The sequence below is a fragment of the Scylla paramamosain genome, chromosome 3 (assembly GCF_035594125.1).
Source record: "Scylla paramamosain isolate STU-SP2022 chromosome 3, ASM3559412v1, whole genome shotgun sequence".
NCBI classification, from domain to species: Eukaryota; Metazoa; Arthropoda; class Malacostraca; order Decapoda; family Portunidae; genus Scylla; species Scylla paramamosain.
In genome coordinates, this window is record NC_087153.1 from 34,892,299 (window position 1) to 34,913,021 (window position 20,723).

The 20,723-nt window shown below is 37.8% G+C and overlaps 1 protein-coding gene across 1 annotated transcript; it reads left to right on the forward strand.

Annotated features, from left to right (window-relative positions):
• Window positions 1–33: 33 nt before the first annotated feature.
• Window positions 34–17,793, forward strand: LOC135094335 (nucleolar protein 10-like). The gene is made up of 15 exons (XM_063994355.1): window positions 34–283; window positions 2,113–2,158; window positions 3,372–3,586; window positions 3,832–3,968; window positions 4,626–4,841; window positions 8,559–8,652; window positions 9,099–9,248; window positions 10,071–10,190; window positions 11,255–11,399; window positions 11,624–11,784; window positions 12,463–12,629; window positions 12,868–12,961; window positions 13,181–13,252; window positions 14,781–14,989; window positions 17,465–17,793. The coding sequence occupies exons 1-15, from the start codon at window positions 215–217 to the stop codon at window positions 17,679–17,681; spliced, it is 2,112 nt and encodes a 703-aa protein (XP_063850425.1). The 5' UTR covers window positions 34–214; the 3' UTR covers window positions 17,682–17,793.
• Window positions 17,794–20,723: the final 2,930 nt, after the last annotated feature.

A 20,723-nucleotide genomic window follows, 5' to 3' on the forward strand; every position in this document is an offset into this window, starting at 1 on the left:
TTGAGAGGTGGGAGACAGGTTAGAAATGACAACATTGACTGTAAACATTGGCTGGTGCTCACACGTGCACGGTACAGCACACGCTGCTATGAATTACAGTAGTGTGCGCTTTTCTTCAACAACTAAGAACATCAGCAAGAAATAAGTGCATGGATTAGATAGTCAAGAAGACCGGAACATAACTGAACTGTGGGTATAAAGAAAAGCCGCCGAGATGAGGGCTCTAGACGGCAGGAACAACGTGAAGGTGTACAACTTGAGTGCTGGCAAGAGCCTTCCAGACGTGAGTATGAACATGTTGCTGTTGTACTGCACATTACTACCATGAGAATGCTGTACTCTTCCAGTGTGACATCTTCCAGACTATTACGTGTTATTCTCGCATGCGTGGTAGCCTATATAGGACCACAGTCAACTAATACATGTACTGCCAAGAGTGAGAATAGCTAATGAAGTATTCGGTAATTATTAACAGGAGTTTCGCGACTCTCGTTAATATGTACCCAGTGTTCAATAGATTCTTCATATAGTTTTCTGGTTGGTAAATATGTGTTTTTCATTAACTTAAAAAAATAACTGGAAAATAGCAAGTAAGGCACCCATTAACCTAATTTATAGAAGACAACATCTCAGTTTCAAGACAGAACTACATATCTCATTTTGAAAGACTCTGATGTGTTTTGGATTTCTGTGGTAACCATTTTTCAGTAAAATCACTTGCATATTGTCAAAATAAGGTAATTTTTTACTCTTTCACCAGCCTCTCTATTCTATATGAAAGTATTTTTTCTGATAGTTTTCAAAATGTTTCAAATAAATCTGCATGTTTTTTTTTTTCCCACAAATCATTAGTTTTTAATATTTAACCCCCCATCAGAAACTGTTTTGTGATAAAAATGAAAAGCAGATTAAACAGACCAAAATCTACCAGAAAAAAATAGTTTTGTTCTCACAAGTACCATAGCAGTAACACTCACTTGTAATGTTCCCCCAAGAGGACTGGCTGCTGCTTGCCCATGGCTGCCAACTGGCTGTCATGCACCACCACCTAACCCAACTTAACCAAACTAATCTAAGCTAACAAGACTAACCAAAGTGACCTAGCCTAACCTAACCCAACTAACATAACTACCTAAACTAACTTAACGTAACATAATTAAGCTAATCTAACCTAACCAAACTAACCTAACCTAACTTGCAAGGCTAAGAAATAAATATAATGTTGTTACCTCTTTCATCTTCGTAAAATGTGGTAATGCATTGGAAATAATTTAGGCAACGCCCACCGCAGACAGACATCTTCCTCTGACTTATTGAAAATAATTTAGAAATATTTCAGATTGAGCTGCTTTTCCATTCTCAGGATTAAATAAAATGCTATGATTGGCTAATTTAATTCTGTACCTTTAATTTGCCAGCAGCTACATTCTCAAACAAAAGAGCAAATCACTGTGGCTAATGTTGTGCTTGCACAACAGATGTGACATACACATGCACAAACTTACTTTCACTGGGGAAGATCAGTGCCCACCTATCCATCACACACGTGGGTGTCACTTCTGAGTGTTGTCACAGGAGCGAGTGAGCTTGCTTTCCCCCCAAAAAAGATTAATCTTTAAAAATTGCTGTCAACATTATAAATAATTTATGGTTGGTGTATATGGGGTTCAAATTACTCAGAATGAGAAATTCTATCTGATGAGAAGGGTAAGAAAAGCCATGTTGAGACTGGTGAAAGAATAAAAGAATGCCCTAAAGAATAGGGCTGGTTTACAATAATTGGAACAGCTGCACAGGGTAATAGTCTCCTGATGACCAGTATACTTAGAAAGATGAGATGAGACCTCCACAGTGAAAGTGTAAAAATGTAGTTTCTTAAGGATGCCATTTCAGCATCTTATCTAATTAGTTGACTGGATTAAGTTTGAATGAATCTCCTGAGTGTGATAGGAAAGAGTTAGAACAGGTGCACAATTCCAGTAATTAAGTGAAGTTTTTATTAACTGGTGCAGTTTATGAGCATGTTTTGTTTTTATTCACTGAGACAATTTAGAATTATTATTGAAATTATTCTGTAGACCTCTAATTAGCTTTATTTTTTCTACATTCCAGTGGCTGACTGAAAGAAAAAGGAGGAGATTGGCAAAAAAAGATGTTGGTAAGGAATTTTCAGCAGAACCTCTCAACACAAACAAGTCTAAGCATGAATTTTTCAAAATCTGAATGTTATTTTTTTTTTTTTTTTTTTTTTTTTCTTTTTTTCTTTTTTCATCTTGAATGTGAATTTTCCTCCAAACATGAACCTGTTGCTTTGGCATAACCTGTACTAAAGTTACTTTATCAGGTACCCCTCAATACCCCCTTGCATTCTATTGCAGCAGTGTTGCCAGTGTTGCTTAGATTTAGGGATTATGAAACAGTGATAGGCACATGGGGAACATTCTCAACCAATTTTAGGATTTTGAGGTTTTTAAATAAATATTACCATGCGGCTAATACATATGCTACTTCATGTATAATGTAAACACACACTCAAAAAAGTCTTGTTAAAGTGGGGTTAGATGAATTTCATACTGAACAACCCGGTGGTCTTGGCAGGATTGGTAAGCATGTTGGTGTGCAGGGTGCCAAATAGGACCCAACACACATGGGAGAAGTAGTGAATATAGCTAATATCTAATCTGTCTGTGTTTCAGTCTAGCTCACTGTATATTGCTTCATTTACTCACTTGACTCATGCAAGTGTAGCTTTGCTAAATACACACAGGAACACTAACAGAGTATCCTGCTATCAATGGATCCATCTTTGGTGTCGGTCCGTACCGTGCTAAGTGTGTAATAATATTTTTGAGTATGTGTAATGTACATGTAGAGAAGGTGTATCACATGTATTGAAGATTTATTTCAGTGTTTTATGCTGTGTATGAAAATATATGAGATGGGGATTTTGAGGGATTCCCTGAATACTAATCAGGGATTTAGACACTGTTTGCCAGCAGTTTACCCACCTCACTCAGTGACACATGCACTGTGTCTCATGTCTTTATTATATATCTCCTTCATATTTTACTCTATTATACTTTTAATAGTGTTAATTATCAGGAATAATATCTCGTTATGCTGAAAATCAATGGTTATGAGCATTGTGGATGTTATAGTTGGAGTTAAAACTAATTATTTTATTTTCATTCCTTTTAATGGAAATTCTCTCTCTCTCTCTCTCTCTCTCTCTCTCTCTCTCTCTCTCTCTCTCTCTCTCTCTCTCTCTCTCTCTCTCTCTCTCTCTCTCTCTCTCTCTCTCTCTCTCTCTCTCTCTCTCTCTCTCTCTCTCTCTCTCATGTCCTGTCTCTCATGTCCTGTCTCTTCCCCAGAGCTTCGACGCAGGATAGAACTGATCCAGGACTTCACCATGCCTGATGTGAGTGGCTGTGTTCGTGTGTCCCCTGATGGACGATACATTTTAGCTACTGGGACCTACAAGCCGCGAGTCAAATGTTATGAAGTGGCTGCTCTTTCTCTCAAGTTTGAAAGGTGTTTTGATTCAGAGGTCATCCAGTTTGACATTCTCTCAGATGATTATAGTAAGGTTTGTATTGATTACCAGATGTATGTTCTTATGTGTAAGGCTCACCTGTCACAAGTGATTCATGTGTCTGATTATATCTTTACATGTCTGTTCTGCTGCCCTCTTCTGAGAACTTCCTTGATGTGACTCTGATAGAAAATTCACCACTTGCTTATTGTTTTGACATCTCATTTTGCATTCCAGCTATTTACAATAGTACTTGGCAATCTTCCATTTTGTTCTCCATATTTACCTTCTTCTTCCAGTTAGTGTTCCTGCAAGATGACCGCTATGTTGAGTTTCACAGCCAGGCCGGGCGGTGGTTCAGGATGCGAATCCCAAAGTTTGGCCGTGACCTGACCTACCACTACCCTTCCTGTGACCTTTACATTGCTGCATCAGGGTGAGTTGGAAAAATGCGTGCCTTGCCTACAAAATTAGACAGTTCAAGTAAAAAAAATAAAATCTTCATCATGGAATTCTTTATATTAAAACTGATACTTTGATTTGAGATTTCATTAGTTTTTTAGTTTTTCTATATGTTATTCTTTTTAATGCATACAAAATAATATTCAGGAAAGTAGGGGGAAGTGAAACTTAGAGTAAAAAAATATTGAAATATCTGAACAAAACTCTCATAAGAAAATAAAAGTAATCAACAAAACAAAACCTTCCAATTACATTCATATGTTTAACTATTATTCTTTATATCAGCTTCATTTAAATGGCCTCAGTCACCAGGCCTCAATTGGCTTCTAATGGATTATACCAACAGGTTCATTTTGTTTGTCACAGATGTCAACAGAATATTATCTGATTTATGATTCACATCATCCTAACTTGCAATTTCTTATACATACATGGTTCATTGCTTAAGCCTTTGAAGAGCATTGTCCTTGATGGTTCTGTTTTATATCTTCCCTTTCATCTTGGATAAGCCTTGGACTTTAGGATTTGTGATATGATTCTCTGCCTCTGTTTTTTCCTCTGCAGTACTAACATGGAACTTGCCCTTCAAAGTAGTGATGAAGAACAATTGATTTGTTTTGTTTTTCACCAGGAGTGAGATTTACCGCCTCAACCTGCAACAGGGACGTTTCCTCAATTCTCTGCAGACAGAGGCTACCACAGGAGTGAATAAGTGTGCCTTCCACCCCAGCCACTACCTATTTGTCTGTGGTACTGAGGATGGGCGTGTGGAGGCCTGGGATCCCCGGTCAAGGCACAGGGTTGGCACTCTAGATTGTGCTGCAAACATGGCTGCAGAGAATGTACAGTAAGTGAGGTGGATTTGTCTGTGTGCATGCATGCCTTACTGTGTGTGTGTGTGTGTGTGTGTGTGTGTGTACATAAATGCAGCACAATGTTAACAAATGCAAATTATACTTAGCATAGGTAGAGAAAATTCATATAAGAGGTGCACATTAAAGAACATGGCTCTGATGAGATCAGAGGGCAAAAAAAGATCTGGAAGTTACATTTAGCTGAGATTCCTTTCAGAGAGAATGCTTTATGTATTCAGCAAATCCAGATTTGTTTGAAAAAAATGCATTAAGAAATTGCAAAGATATTATGAAGGGTGTTAGTGTTGTTTATTTTAGGTTTCAGTGTGTGAAACATTTTTTATAACAAACTGATCATTGTATCTTAATGAAACTTCAGGATTTTATATTGAAGATACAAACACCAATCAACAAATGTCATGTAAATCTGAAAAGGATTAATGTCACCACTTAAGTAACTTGTGCTGCTTTTAAATATGTATTTGTTTGAGAGGCATAGATTAAGAAGAGACTTCTTAACAGTCTATAAGTAGCATAAAAGATATAACTAGGATGATATAAACAAAGTGCTTGTGGTTAGTATATATATATATATATATATATATATATATATATATATATATATATATATATATATATATATATATATATATATATATATATATATATATATATATATATATATATATATATATATACATACATACAGTGGAACCTCGGTTCTAGAACTTAATTCATTCCTGAATGCTGCTCAAAATCTGAAATGCTTAAAAACTTAACTATCATCCCCATAGGAATCAGTGTAAAATTGATTAATCTGTTCCCAGACACCAGCCTACCATGTCTTAGCAGCTTATGACAGATGCTCCCACAGCCAAGATGGCTGCTTCACAACATCTTTAGCTGACAAATTATTTATCCAGAAAAGATGTACTGAATTAACTTTGTGACACAGAACTCAGTACATACTGATTAAACCATGCAGGTATTCTCTTTGTCACCAGTCTAGTGAGGGAAACCTTACAGGACACAGGTGAATGATGAAGGTGATCATAACACTTAGACATCTTGTTGCTGGGAAAAGGTGCTGGAAAAATGTAGGTGTGCAGAAGTATTATTTTTTTATTTATTTTTTATTTTTTTGTGTGTGCAGGAGAGACATTGGCCAAGGGCAACAAAAATCCAATAAAAAAAAAAAGCCCACTGAGATGCCAGTCCTAGAAAAGGGTCCAAAACAGTAGTAGAAAATTGAAGGATAAGTGTCTTGAAACCTCCCTCTTGAAGGAACTCAAGTCATAGGAAGGTGGAAATACAGAAGCAAGCAGGGAGTTCCAGAGTTTACCAGAGAAAGGGATGAATGAGTGAGAATATTGGTTAACTCTTGCATTAGAGAGGTGGACAGAATAGGGGTGAGAGAAAGAAGAAAGTCTTGTTCAGCGAGGCTGCAGGAGGAGAGGAGACATGCAGTTAGCAAGATCAGAAGAGCAATTAGCATGAAAATAGTGGTAGAAGATAGCTAGAGATGCAACATTGCGGCGATGAGAGAAAGAATGTGATGAGATGAAAAGTTTTTGATTCCACCCTATCTAGAAGAGTGGTATGAGTGGAATCCCCCCTCCAGACGTGTGAAGCATACTCCATACATGGACGGATAAGGCCCTTATACAGAGTTAGCAGCTGAGGGGGTGAGAAAAACTGGTGGAGATGTCTCAGAATGTCTAACTTTATAGGAGCTGTTTTAGCTACAGATAAGATGTAAAGTTTCCAGTTTAGATTATATGTAAAAGACAGACCGAGGATGTTCAGTGTAGAAGAGGGGGACAGTTGAGTGCCATTGAAGAAGAGGGGAAAGTTGTCTGGAAGGTTGTGTCAAGTTGATAGGTGAAGGAATTGAGTTTTTGAGGCATTGAACAATACCAAGTTTGCTCTGCCCCAGTCAGAAATTTTAGAAAGATCAGAAGTCAGGCATTCTATGGCTTCCCTGCATGAAATGTTTACTTCCTGAAGTATTGGATGTCTGTGAAAAGACGTAGAAAAGTGCAGGGTGGTATCATCAGCGTAGGAGTGAATTGGACAGGAAGTTTGGTTTAGAAGGTCATTGATGAATAATAAGAAGAGTGGGTGACAGGACAGAACCCTGAGGAACACCATTGTTATTAGATTTAGAAGAACAGTGACTGTCTACCACAGCAGCAATAGAACAGTCAGAAAGGAAATTTGAGATGAAGTTACAGAGAGAAGGATAGATGCAATAGGAGGGTAGTATGGAAATCAAAGCTTTGTGCCAGACTCTATCAAAAGGTTTTGATATATCCTAGGCAACAGCAAAAGTTTCACCGAAACTCAGTAAGGAAAGCCAGATCACCAGTAGAGTGGCCTTGATGGAACCCATAGAAGGTTTTTTAAGAATCTTCCTGTTGAGGATAGATTCAAAAACTTTAGATAGGCAGGAAATTAAAGCAATGGGACGGTAGTTTGTGGAATTAGAATGGTCGCCCTTTTTAGGAACAGGCTGAGTGTAGGAAAACTTTCAGCAAGAAGGAAAGGTAGATGTTGACAGACAGAGTTGAAAGAGTTTGATTAGGCAAAGTGCAAGCACAGAGGCACAGTTTCAAAGAACAAGAGGAGGGACCCCATCAGGTTCACAAGCCTTCCGAGGGTTTAGGCCAGCAAGGGGGATTCTGAGGAAGGATTGGAGTGATAGGACAAGATACAGATATGAGATTGTGATCAGAGGAGCCCAACAGAGAAGAGAAGATGACAGCATAAGCAGAAGGATTAGAGGTCAGGAAAAGGTCAAGAATGTTGGGCGTATCTCCAAGACAGTAAGGAATACAAATAGGGTGTTTGATCAATTGCTCTAGGTTGTGGAGGATAGCAAAGTTGAAGGCTAGTTCACCAGAATGGTCAGTGAAGGGAGAGGAAAGCCAAAGCTGGTGGTGAACATTGAAGTTTCCAAGAATGGAGATATCTGCAAAAGGAAAGAGAGTTAGAATGTGCTCCACATTGGAAGTTAAGTAGTCAAAGAATTTTTTATAGTCAGAGGAGTTAGGTGAGAGGTATACAGCACAGATAAATGTAGTTTGAGAGTGACTCTGTAGTTGTAGCCAGACGGTGGAAAACTCGGAAGATTCAAGGACATGGGCACGAGAGCAGGTTAAGTTGTTGCGCACATAAACGCAACATTCACCTTTGGATTGAAAATGAGGATAAAGAAAGTAGGAGGGAACAGAAAAGGGGCTACTGTCATTTGCCTCAGACACCTGTGAGTGATGGCATTGGAGTCATCAAGTAAGCACAGGTGGCTCTGGATAACTCCCATAACATTTTTTTATTTCATTTTATTTATTTATTTTTTGTATTTATTTATTTTTTTATCCTATTTGACATCTTATGGGAACTGGCAATAAGTGGGCTTTTTTTTTTGCTCATAACTTTTTTTTGCCCTTGGTCAATGACCCTCTTATATTAAAAAAATAAATAAATAAATGTTGTTGTTAACTCTTTTTGACTTTCAAGCAGGTACAGTGTAGCAACACAGTTAGTCAAATTAAAGTTGATGTTCTAATCATTTAATGTTTGATAACATTAAATGATAAAAACATCAAACTTTACTCATCTGCATACAGAATTGCTTTGAAGAAGCATTTAGTGTTATTTTTCTCTTGTGTCTAGCTTTTATGTATTATATCTCTGTTTTCTTTCCACAGGCTTAATGAATTCAGGTCTGTGAAGCAGCTTGGGGTGACAGCTCTGACCTACAGTGATGCACTCACCTTAGGTGTTGGTACACAGACTGGACAGGTGTGTGCAAACTATTAAATTGCCTTTACACTGGATATTTTATTTTATTTACTTTTACATATAGCCTTACTTACTCTGACCCACATGGTCTGACATGGATTATTTTTTATCTCCTGGGTACATAATACATACAATTTACACACACAGGAGACTATGATTTCAAGCCTTTTGTTTTTATCAGAAAGGCAGGATCAGAGTTCCTTAGTGTAAATTATATACTTTTTCACTTGAGCTGAACAAGGACTATAGCATGAAACAAACCTATTCTGTCTGCCCAGGCCAGAATTCAAACCCAGGATCTCTCAGTTGTGAGCTGAGTTAGTGGCAGTCTCATTTCCTGATAACTTTTAGATAACCTCAGCAGAATTCCTGTGATGCTAAGGAAAGATTGGTGATAAGTTTGCTTTGTGTCTTTAAAGCAGTATCACATTTGTGGAAATTTTCAGGTGTTGCTGTATGACATACGCTCAAATCGGCCACTTCTCATCAAGGACCACAATGACGGCTATGCAATACGGGACCTTGAGTTCCATGACACCTCTGGCATGGTGCTTTCCATGTCCTCTAAGGTTGTCAAGATATGGGAAAAGGCAACGGTAAGAATTTAATCACCAATCATATATATGCTTTGCTTTTGCTGTGCCTCATTTTGGTGAAGAGTGAACATGTTGGTGTAGAGGATACATTGAGTTACAGTGAGTCAGTAAATATGGTTAAGAGATTTTTTAACTCTGATATTTACTGAGATACTGATAGAAGAGTATAGATGCAAGAGTAATTTTTTTTTTTTAGATAGTCACTTAAAAAATATACTGTTACCTCTTTAGTATGGTCAAACTTCAAAACATTTTATCCAGATAAGCTGCTTACCCTTTGATGAATGCCTATCATGAAAGAAAGGCTGGAAGATGGTGGAAATGAAGAGGAAGATAGGGTGGGGGACAAATTGATTTGGGAAGAGGAATATAGAAAGGAAACAGTATGGTAGTCAAACACATTTGAAATTGAGAAATTATTTACTTTGATCAGTATATGATAAATAACAAAAGTATCTGTTCTTTCTGTTTTTTTCCTGCATTAAATGAGTGATTTCACTCACTGCATACCATCCTTGCCCTATATCACATATTGGAAGCAGGGGAGACTGGAAGATAGGAGAGTGCTCAGCTGAAATTTAGAGAAGATTGCAAATAAATAGCTTATCTGGATTTTGTGCCCTTAGCTTAACATGTTTGCAAGAGTAGCAGTGTATTTGGAAGTGAATTATCTGCATTGCATAAAAGCTCAGCAAATTTTACAGTCACCCACTCATTGAACTCTGTAAATATTGATGCATATGTTGCCCTCAGATTAAGCCTCCTTAATTTGTTAAGTGAGGGTTTCTGTCTGTATTTGCAAAATCAAAATTTTTCTTGCAGGGAGAGCCTCACACAAGCATTGAGTCAGGGGTGGACTACAATGATCTATGTGTTGTGCCACAGTCTGGCATGCTCTTCTTGGCCACCGAGGATACCAAGATGCAGACTTACTTCCTGCCAGTATGTACATGCATGAGTCTAGGATCTTCATGATTCCCCTATGAGTGTGATAAACTATTTTTGTATGAATCATATTCATACAAAATAGTAGTCTTTAGCATCAGATATATCATATGTACTCATAGTTTGTTGATGACTTGCTTCAACTTAGCATGATCCATTGTATTTGGTTGGGCTTCCAATATTTATATAATTTTTTTTTTTTTTTTTTTTTAATGTGCCCATTTCCTCAAAGACTTAGATCCTATTCACATGACACTTATGAAATATTGTTTCTGTCACTGTGCTTTATCTTATTGATCTTAGGTGTATGGTTTGCAATCAGTGTGAGTAGCAACAACAGGGGATCACTATGACATTTGTGAACAAAACTTGATAGAGACACAGTGACAGACTAGAATGCAGTGCCACAGCACACTGCATAGTGGAAAAGAAGATTTGATGCTGCAGCTCTTTCCTTCCTTTCAGCTTCTAACTCTATATACAGGACACTTGTCATCCTTGAAGCTTTCTCGTAGAGGGAAGATCAACTCATACAAGTTTACTAAACAGTGTGGGTTGAGGCTTTTCATTTTCATCATTCCTTCCTTTAATTGACTGTTTTCAGTCTGTCACTCACCCCTGCAATATTGTATTTCTTTAATAGATATATCCATGGTCTTCTGAATTTGTTAACTGCATTTTTCCTCCATATTTCATTTTATTTATTTTTTATTTATCCTTAGTCACTCTTCTTGACATTTGAGAAAAATATGTCTAGGATTTAGTTCAAAATACAAAAAAAGCAAGCAACTTCTTTGATTTAGGAAAAATCAATATAGTATCTTTGACCATTCTATTTAGTGCATAATATCTTTTCATATAGTTAGTCCTTTCCTCCGAAGAGATTTAGACATTAAAGTGTGAGAGAATGGATGTGAATATTAATGTGTGTGGGTATGCCTTGTTTGTATGCCTTGTATATTCCCCTGTTTAGGGATGTCCACTTGGTATGTAGGTAGATAGTTTATATTATGCTTGACACTCAAGTTATACAAACCCTGATCATATCTCTACTTATACAGAGCCTCGGTGCAGCTCCTAGATGGTGTTCCCATCTGGATGCTCTTATTGAGGAGCTGGAGGAGGAGGAAGCACCAACCCAGTATGATGATTACAAGTTTGTCACTGAGGATGAACTGAAACAATTAGGCCTTCATGACCTCATAGGTAAATATGATTATCATTTAGGCAGGATTTGGTTTTAGAAAAGACTTTTTGTTTTAGATATACAGGTAACCACATCCTTCAGAAAATGAGAGCTCTATGAAGGTTGACTACACACACACACACACACACACACACACACACACACACACACACACACACACACACACACACACACACACACATGTATATGTATATGTGATATTTACCACTTGGTTCTCTTACAGGATCAGACATGCTTCGAGCAGTGATGCACGGCTATTACATGGATTTGCGGCTCTACAACAAGGCCAAACTCATTGCTAACCCATTCGACTACAATGACTTCATGAAGCGCAAGGTGAAGCAGAAAATATCTGAAGAAAACCAGCGTGGAATTCAAACTAAGGTAAACGGCGAAACTTCTTTTTATGTTAAAAAACTGATGAAGTCATGGATTGAAAATTTTTTATCCATTTATGCATCTCTTTGACACCTTGCTCTGTTTATGAACACTAGAACATCCCCAAGGGGTTAGCCACAGCAGAAGAGCCTCCACCTGTATCTAGAAGTTTCCTTGCTTTCTTAGAGCACTTGGCTTATACTAACATTTCTTCTTATACATGCACTACTTTACCCTAACCTTCCATCTTTCAAGTGACCTTCATCTATTAGTACCTTCACTTTACACTCACACACATCATGCATACTCCATAAAGGGGCTAAGAATACTGTCACTGTATTCCTTGCTTGTAAGAGATGACTAAAAGGAATGGAGCTAGGGGCTAGGAATGCCCTTCTCTGTATGGTGTCCTACAAACAGAAAAACAAAAAATAGACAAAGCAAAACTTTAACAATGTATATTATTCAGATTCTAAATTATCCAGCTTGTGACTAGAGATGTGGCATCATAGATTTTGGACCAAAGCTTAATATATATATGCATAAAACAAGATAACATTGGAAAAAAAAGGCTAACAAATACAAGTGAATTTAGTTCTGAAGAACTAGGGAAGCAAACCCAGGGACCAGCCTCTTCCTCTACATCATCTATATCAGTTCATCCCATTGCACCTTCAATTGCAGAAACTACCCAACATTAACCGTGACCTGTTTGAGAGGTTGCTTGAGGACAAGCAAGAGAAGAACAAGAAGAGAGCCAAGACTGCTGAGACCTTACTCAAGGATGACCGCTTCAGCAATCTCTTCTCCAGCACCGACTTCCAGATTGACAAGGATTCTGTTGAATACCAGTAGGTTCTTTGTACATAATGTAATATATGGATAAATCATTGTCCTATAACCAACTTTCTTTAACAATAAGTGGATTTGTTAGTGTGAAGTGACCAATATAACATCATTTATTTGCATATATATATATATATATATATATATATATATATATATATATATATATATATATATATATGAGCTCTTTCTTTCCACTGTATTCCATTAACAGTATTAATGGCATTATTTACTGTCCTACAGGCTGATTAATCCAGTGCTCAGCAGAATGGACAAGAAGAAGAAGAAGCAAAAGCTTGAGGAGGAAGAGGAGGAACGGGCTTTCCTGGAAGCTCGGGTGAGATTTAGTATTAAGAATTTGGATGGCATAAAGTAGAAACTGTAACTTTAGTTTCTGGGTCTCTATCATACTTTAGCAGTAAGGTCATTTCAGGAATTCTGACATTGCACTGGCTTCTTATCTTTATTAATAATCCATATATTTCAAGATAATTGTTTTGTCATAGTTACAATTGCCATTTATTTGTTTGTGTCACTCATGCACTTTCCATTTCAGGGAGACTTGGAGGGCGACGAAAGCTCAGACTCTGATTCGATCATGTCTGATTTTGGGGACGACAAACCAGAGGTAAGAAGATGCTCTGATGTGATGCCCAGGTTCTGTCATTAACTCACTGACAAGAACACTGCAGTTTTGCTATTGATCATGAAACTAAAAGGTCACAGCCTAAATTGGAAAAGTGGCAGTGTGGACCTTTTCAATGAGGAAACCTGTTTCTTGGTTTCAGTTTTCTTGAGTCTTTGCAGTCTGGTTGTTTACTTGTGAGATATAAAGTGCTGTTATATATATTTTTTGGTCAAGACTGAAAATATGGAGGAAAGAGGGTATTGATACGGGTGTCACAAAAAAAAATAAAAATAAATAAACCAGTTGTAATACAGTATTTTTAAAAGTGTGTTTGAGATCTGGATGGTTTGAATGTGTAGTAGGAATGTGACAACGCTGTGTAGAACATGCAGTTGCAGCAAAATTTAAGAAATCATGGAAAAAAGACTGATGACAAAAATCCTCAGTCAGTGTCAGTGTCTGCACACCATTCAGCTGTTTTTTTTCCAGTTGCCTAGGAGAGTGGAGCACTGATAATATCTGATGTGGCACCTCAAGACAGACAGTGGCTTTAGGTACACTCACACATTAAAAGTTTTTAGTATTTATTTCACTAGATGTTTTTTGTTTATGCATTCTCAAGTTGACTTCCTCAAATTACAGTTTCATATTTTTCCATCTCACTCACCACTGGCTGCTAAACTGCTTATTATTGGTGATGAAATAGCATTTTGTTAATGCCTTGTGCCAAGGAGTATAATCCATCAAAGAAACAATTAGTATTACTGGAGAGAGAACTGCGTGCTAGTGGGTAAAGAGGTTCAAAGATGGCAGCGAGCATAAAGCAAAGCCTGAGTGAGGAAAGGAAGTTTCTCTGTGAACCTTGAGCATTATGAAAAGAGAAATATAATTTAATCCATGCCTAACAGCAAAGGATTTGTAAGAGAAAAAAACTGTGTTCTTTGTGATATGTCTCTTAAAATTCTTGATGTCACGATCTCTGACCCCATGATCACATCTTAATGTTTTTGTCATTTTTTTTGGCACTGACTGTAGAGGTCTATAATTGATGTGAATAAAGAGGTGTTCCTCCAGTTTCTTTTAGAAGAGGTGCTTGTCTCAAATGTCATTTTCATCATTCATATTATGATGGATATTTATGGCTCAGAGAAGTGGAAGATAGTGAATAAAAGAGAGTAACATCACATTATAGTGGTAGGTATGTATAGGTGGTAGAGACGCGTTAGACTCAAAAGTAATAAGGACTACAAATAAAGCAATCACTGTAATGTCCTTGTTGAACTAAGTGACTTGTCGAGCATTAGTGAAAATTTGTAAATCACGATATCAGAACATTTTGTGAGAAACCAAGTGTAAAAATGTCCAGGGAACCAGAACACAGAAAGGTGTGTAGAAGTAATGCTAAAAGGATGTCAGAGAAGAGGGTAGAGATGGTATTGATGATAATAATATTGATAAAGTATTTGCCTTACTAAACAGAACATGTCCATGATGATTATAATTCATTAAATGCACCTTTATCTGGCAGAAGGAGGATAGAGAAGACTCCAAACTGAAGCAGGAAGCAGAGTTGGAGAGAAAAATATTAAAGCCAAGAAAGAGGAACATAGAGGAAGTTAAGGCATCACCAGGAAAGAAGCCTGAACCTAAACCACAAAGTTCAAAGACTCAAGAAATCACCTTCAGATCAGCCAACTCTCTCACAGAACTTAAAACCAACAGGAAAAAGCTTGAGAAGTAAGTACACTTGTTTACATAAGTGTGTGTGTGTGTGTGTGTGTGTGTGTGTGTTTAGATGATAAGAAAGGACTGACTGATTAGTGGAGGAAAGACTGAATAAAAAAAGTTATTTAAAATACATTTGAGGGATCTGATCACCTTGCTGTACTAATGAAGACTAAAATGAGTGACATGCAAGACTTGCGACTGAATGATTAGATGATTAAAGAATATGAGAGGAATCTAAGGGGAGAGTTGCTGAAGCATTTAATGGTGAATGGAAAAATAAAAACGAGAAATAGAAAGACAACAAATGTTGATGGCATTACAACTAAGGTGTTAAGGCACAGAGGAGGGACTGATTGGCTGGATAGAAGAGTGTATATAGTACAAAACTGAATGTAGGAATTATAGAGGTAGTCTTGAGAAATTTTGTGGAAATATTGTAGTTAAAAGAGGCATAAGATCAAGATGAGAATCAGTGAGGAATAGGCAGACTTAAGAAAGGGCAGGAAATGTATATAACTCAGATTTTTTTCACTGAGAATAGCAGTTGAATAATTGTACACCCATGCAAATAAGACCTGGGTGTGTAATAAAAGAAAAAAATCAAGGATGCAAGTAATTGAAAGAGTTACTTCAGAAATGACTATGGTATACAAAGAATGGATGGTGAAAGTAACAAAAGTGTTTAATGGATATGATGTCAAGTGAAGGTTAAGAATGAAATGTGGAATGGTTAAGGGGATCAAATGAAGCATCCTGAGGGAATTTGGTCACATAAAAAAAGATGGCAGAAAGCAGAATGATTGAGACTGTAGATAGTTATATACAAGTATGACAGATGTGGTGGGTGGAAGATAATGGCTTGCTGTGGTGAGAGGATCGAGGGCTGGAATGTGTGAAACAGAGGTGTGAGAGGAGGATGACAAGATTAAGGAATACAAAGACTGACATAAATGGAGATTTCTGTTGCAATTATTCTCTTTGGGGGCAGTTTGTAGGATTAAGTGGCAGACTGTAGATTGAAAGGTAGATGGAGTCTTGGTACACTTTACCTTTATAAGTAACTTGTATAAAGACAAAAGTTGTGTCATGAATTTTGGTTAAAACTTCTGGTAAAGGGCTAACATTACGGTGCTGTCTGCTGTGTGTCGTAGGAACAGTTGGTAGCACTGCCACGGGGGCTTTAATACTCACCACACCTCATGTGTCATAACAGTTCATATTCTTGCAAGTGTGGCATTCTCATATACATTCAGTGTCTTTTCAAACCACTCATCTTTCTGAAGCAATGACTGAAGCATATGTAAGGTTTAATATATTTGCTGAACTATAAGACTGCCATGTGACACACAACACTAGGGGTATCTATCATAGGATACAAACTGAAAAATAAGTTCACAAGTAAAGCAGTCCTTTATTGCAGCAAGAAACAAATATCTCCTTTGTTTGCTTTAGCCATTATCTCATCAGTGGCAGATATGAAGCTTCAAACCCTTATCTGAATATTACCTTAAGGGATTCAGGCTTGCCAACCTCTAGCTTATAACTGCATTCAGGTTTTCATGTTCCACAAGTAACATTTCATATTCGGACAAAACCTTGACATGACTTCAGTCTTTGACTGTACACTTGGCTTTATGTACAAGTTTAAGCAAAAAAATGTCTATATCATCTCACCAACTCTCCTTTAACTGACCTGTCTTAAGTCACACACACACACACACACACACACACACACACACACACACACACACACACCACTACAGTATTGCATCTCCAGCCTTCATCCACTGTTATTTCCATGATTACTGCTCTGTCAGACCTGCTCACAGCATGCCTACCTCTCATGCCATTGCAATACAAGATTCTTTACTTCTACCCATATCTCATCCATCTCATTAATGCAAGAGTTACATCTCATTAATGCAAGAGTTACATAGTATCATCACTCTTTTGCTGGTAAACTGTGTTACCTAATGACATGGATTAGTCCAAAATAGAGTAGCAAGTTGCACTGGAAATTAGTTGAGTTGCATTGTAGGACCATAATGTGCTGTCAGTAGGTGATAAAGAGACCAATGGTTATGTATATGATAATTTTTTGCATGAGTGAACCAGCAGAGAATACATTGTGGAGAGGATGAATGGGTAACTCATGGTATTTTGCAATGCTGTGGATGCATGGTAAGAATGAGGAAAAGATTCTTTGTGAAAGGAGTGTATGGGCACGGGCATAATGTGAGGAGACTGCCAGTGAAATGGATAAACAGTGGCCCAGTACTGGAGGGAGAAAGAGAGTAGGTGGTGTTTTTATCACACAATATTAGAATGTCAGAGCAGGAAAAGATGGGGACCACTCTTTCAAAGATTGTTCCTGGATGGAAACAAGGATCCAGCCTAGGTGAATTGGGTTGAATAGCTTGGATGCTGCAGTGAGTGTGTTGTCTCCGTTCCTTACTGGCTACACGGCAATGTTCTGCCTTACAGGATGCCCTTAAGTGAACGTCTTGGAATGGAGGACAGCCCTGGGGAAAGCATCAAGCAACATTCCTTTGGCAGCCGGGAGATGAACTATGTAATTAAGAAGGCACCCAAGTTTGAAAGGATGCGACAGCAGCAGAAGGAGCACCAGGAGGAACGGAGGAAAATCCGTCGATCTACAAACAAGCTCAAGGGGAAGTTTCGAATCAAGGAGCCACTGTGATAACTGGACTTATTGTATTTATATTTTCTTTATTTTTTTTCTGAAACTTTTATCTGAATAATTTGAACAGTGAATATTTGTTACTGAAACTATAAATAAATATAAAAAGAAATCATGTTTTTTAATTAGGAAATACTTTGATAAAGGGTGTAACAAGCTTATGTTCAAAGGGAATGTAAACAGAAATAGAATATATTTGAATGGAGTAAAAGTGAAATTCCTGATTTTGATTACATATAAAGTAAGATTCCAAACAAACATGAAGTTAGGATGAATGAAAGAGGTAGTACGTGGATTTAAGCACCATGGTTCAGTTGTGCATTCGCAAAATCTTGGAAGCTGAAATGGGTGAGTGTTGTGCAAAGGGGGAAATAGTTGAATCTCTATTGCTTGTGATGAAAAAAAGTAAGCATGGAAATAAAGTAAGGCAAAAGGACAAGAGGACCACATCTATTGAAATGAGAGGACATAGTGCTAGAATAAGAAGGAAGGGAAAGAGGACAACAAGAAGATTAATATATGTCAGGAATAAATGCAAGGACATGAATGAATGGAAACTTCTTTTGCAACTGTTCTCTTGATCCATATCTTCTTGGAGAAGCTCTTCAGTACAAAATGCTGTCATACATGGAGCTTGAAGATGGGGCTTAGTTAAATGTATCTCCTCAAAAACACCAAAAAATTATCTAGAATAGAAAAGAAATGTATGCCCTTCAGCAAACATATTGGTATGGAGGTTTGCCATGCAGAGAGTATCAACCAGCATTCCTTCAGCAGCCAAGAGATGAATTATATGATTAAGAATGCACCGGAGTTAAGAGCAACTAAACTCCAGCAGGACCATGGTGATCATAAGGACTGAATTGCTAACTAGTGTACCTTGAGAGTCCTCTTGTAAGTTTAATCCTCAGACACATGAAATTCACTTGAAAGTTACAGGGATTTCCCAGTGTTTACAAACTCAAGTTTCGAGTGGTTACTTCTGTTATTTGTCCATGTCCTATATTAGATGGTTTGTTCTTTTATCAGAACTATTTTTAAAGGGCAGAGATGATTAATCATATTCACTAGAATCATGAAAATACTTTTGAAAACTAATGACTGCCACCGAAGCCTGTTGAAAGTGAGATGAGATGCTGGGAGGTTTAGGAATACAGACCCACACCTAGAATATGTCATTGACTTGATATATAGTGCCTATTTCTACGAACTCCACCCTGGTTAGTAAGGTTGTGTGAATGGAACCTCCCATTCAAGGACAGCTAAGGCTCTTGTATAGAGTTAACATCTCGGAGAAAGAAGAAAATCTGCAGACAACACAGGACTAGTAATTTAACCGTGGAAGCAGTAATAGCAAATGCATTACTATATGTTCATATCCTCTACACTAATGTCATACTCCGCTTGAGTGCTTCATGGAAACACTAATGAGATGATCTGAAGGCAGGATAAATCTCTGGCCATGAGAGGCTTTTGTCAGGGTATAAGAAAAGTTAGCTTGATTGAGCGTTATGATTTATTTTATTTATTTTTATCTTAAAGTATTGAAGCAGTTGTTTTAAGTTTGTATTGTACACTGCATTGTAATTGTATAATGTTAAAACATACGTTTGTCGCTGAGGGCAATGGAAAAGTATCAATAGCCACCTTCGTTCATTTTTGTAATCGAGGTTATTTGCGAGTACAATACATTTTACATACTGTATAATAAAAAAAGTTATAATAATTATCAGGCGTTGCAGTATGTAAAGCATACATTTCTATGTCATTTATCTTCCAACCAAATATGACACTTGGTCATATTGAATCATTCTGAAAAAAAAAACTGACCTCAAATTTAAGTCTAAAACCATCGCCGTACACGTAGCAGTCCGGCAGTGCCGCTGTGCCACGCGAGGATAGCAAGTGTGTTTGTGTGTGTGTGTGTGTGTGTTCCTTTCTGCCTGTAATGCTTTGCCAATGTAAATTTCCAGAGTGGATCAACTAGTGCAAGACTATACATGAACTAAGGCACCTAAGTTTGTAAGAATGTGACAGCAACAGAAGGAGCAACAGGAGGAACGAAGAATGAGTGTGCGGAGTGAGGGGTCTTCCACGCTGAGTGGTGTGGGACAGGCCGCCGCCATCACTTCCAGGTGAGGAAACCGTACTTTGTTCTCTTTTTTCCCCCCGTCACCTTTTGTTCTTTTCCCATGATTTTCGTGTCCTGTTGTCTTCTTTTTTCCTTCATGCCCCTGTCTCTTTTTGCTCTTCCACCATGATTTTTGTGTCTCATCCTTGTTTATCTGTTTCTGAAATCCTTCATTGATCTTCCTGTTTCTGACATAATATTAATCAACCGAACACGTATTGGTTACTTAGAAGCACATTTATTTTATTTATTTATTTATTTTTTTCGCACAATGTGAACTGGTCTGTTACAAGCCAGTCTGTAGGCACATTGCAGCTGTTTGAACAAGTTAAGTAAGCTATGTAATGCTTGAGCCAGTCAGTGGCTCGTTTCAGCTGCTTGGCCACACAATTTAACATGCAGAGGAAAGGTCAGCCAAGTGGAGTGGAGGTAGAGTTGTTCTGAAGGTGAGGTGGAGGTGGTGGGGGGGACAAACTCTGATAGAGGTGGAGGAAGGCTTGGTGGTGGATGTGACGTGATGGAGAGGCGAAGAGGTGATGGTACAGACTATTTTAGAGAGGATAGACTGAAAAAATTGAATTAATTGAATTAAGGATTTTCCAGTATATTGCCAAAATGGTGGCTCGTTTCTGGTTGGTGGCTGATTACATGTGCTGGAGCCTTTAGCCAACTGGTGGCTCATTTTAGCTGGCTAATGGGTCATTGAAACTGTCTGAGCGTTTAGCCAGCTGGCGGCTCACTTAAGCTGAGTGTGACTTATTGAGGGCCTTTAGGCAGTTGGTGGCTCATTTTTATACTACCACCACTACCACCACCACTACCATCACCATCACCATCACCATCAGCGCTGCTCCTCCTCCTCCTCCTCCTCCTCCTCCTACTACTACTACTACTACTACTACTACTACTGA

Excerpts from the sequence above, each read along its gene's own strand:
- LOC135094335 (XM_063994355.1), top strand. The coding sequence starts at position 215 with ATGAGGGCTCTAGACGGCAGGAACAACGTGAAGGTGTACAACTTGAGT. Across the intron at positions 10,191-11,254 it reads TGCAGACTTACTTCCTGCCA|AGCCTCGGTGCAGCTCCTAG; the intron begins GTATGTACATGC and ends CTACTTATACAG. Across the intron at positions 11,400-11,623 it reads AGGCCTTCATGACCTCATAG|GATCAGACATGCTTCGAGCA; the intron begins GTAAATATGATT and ends GTTCTCTTACAG.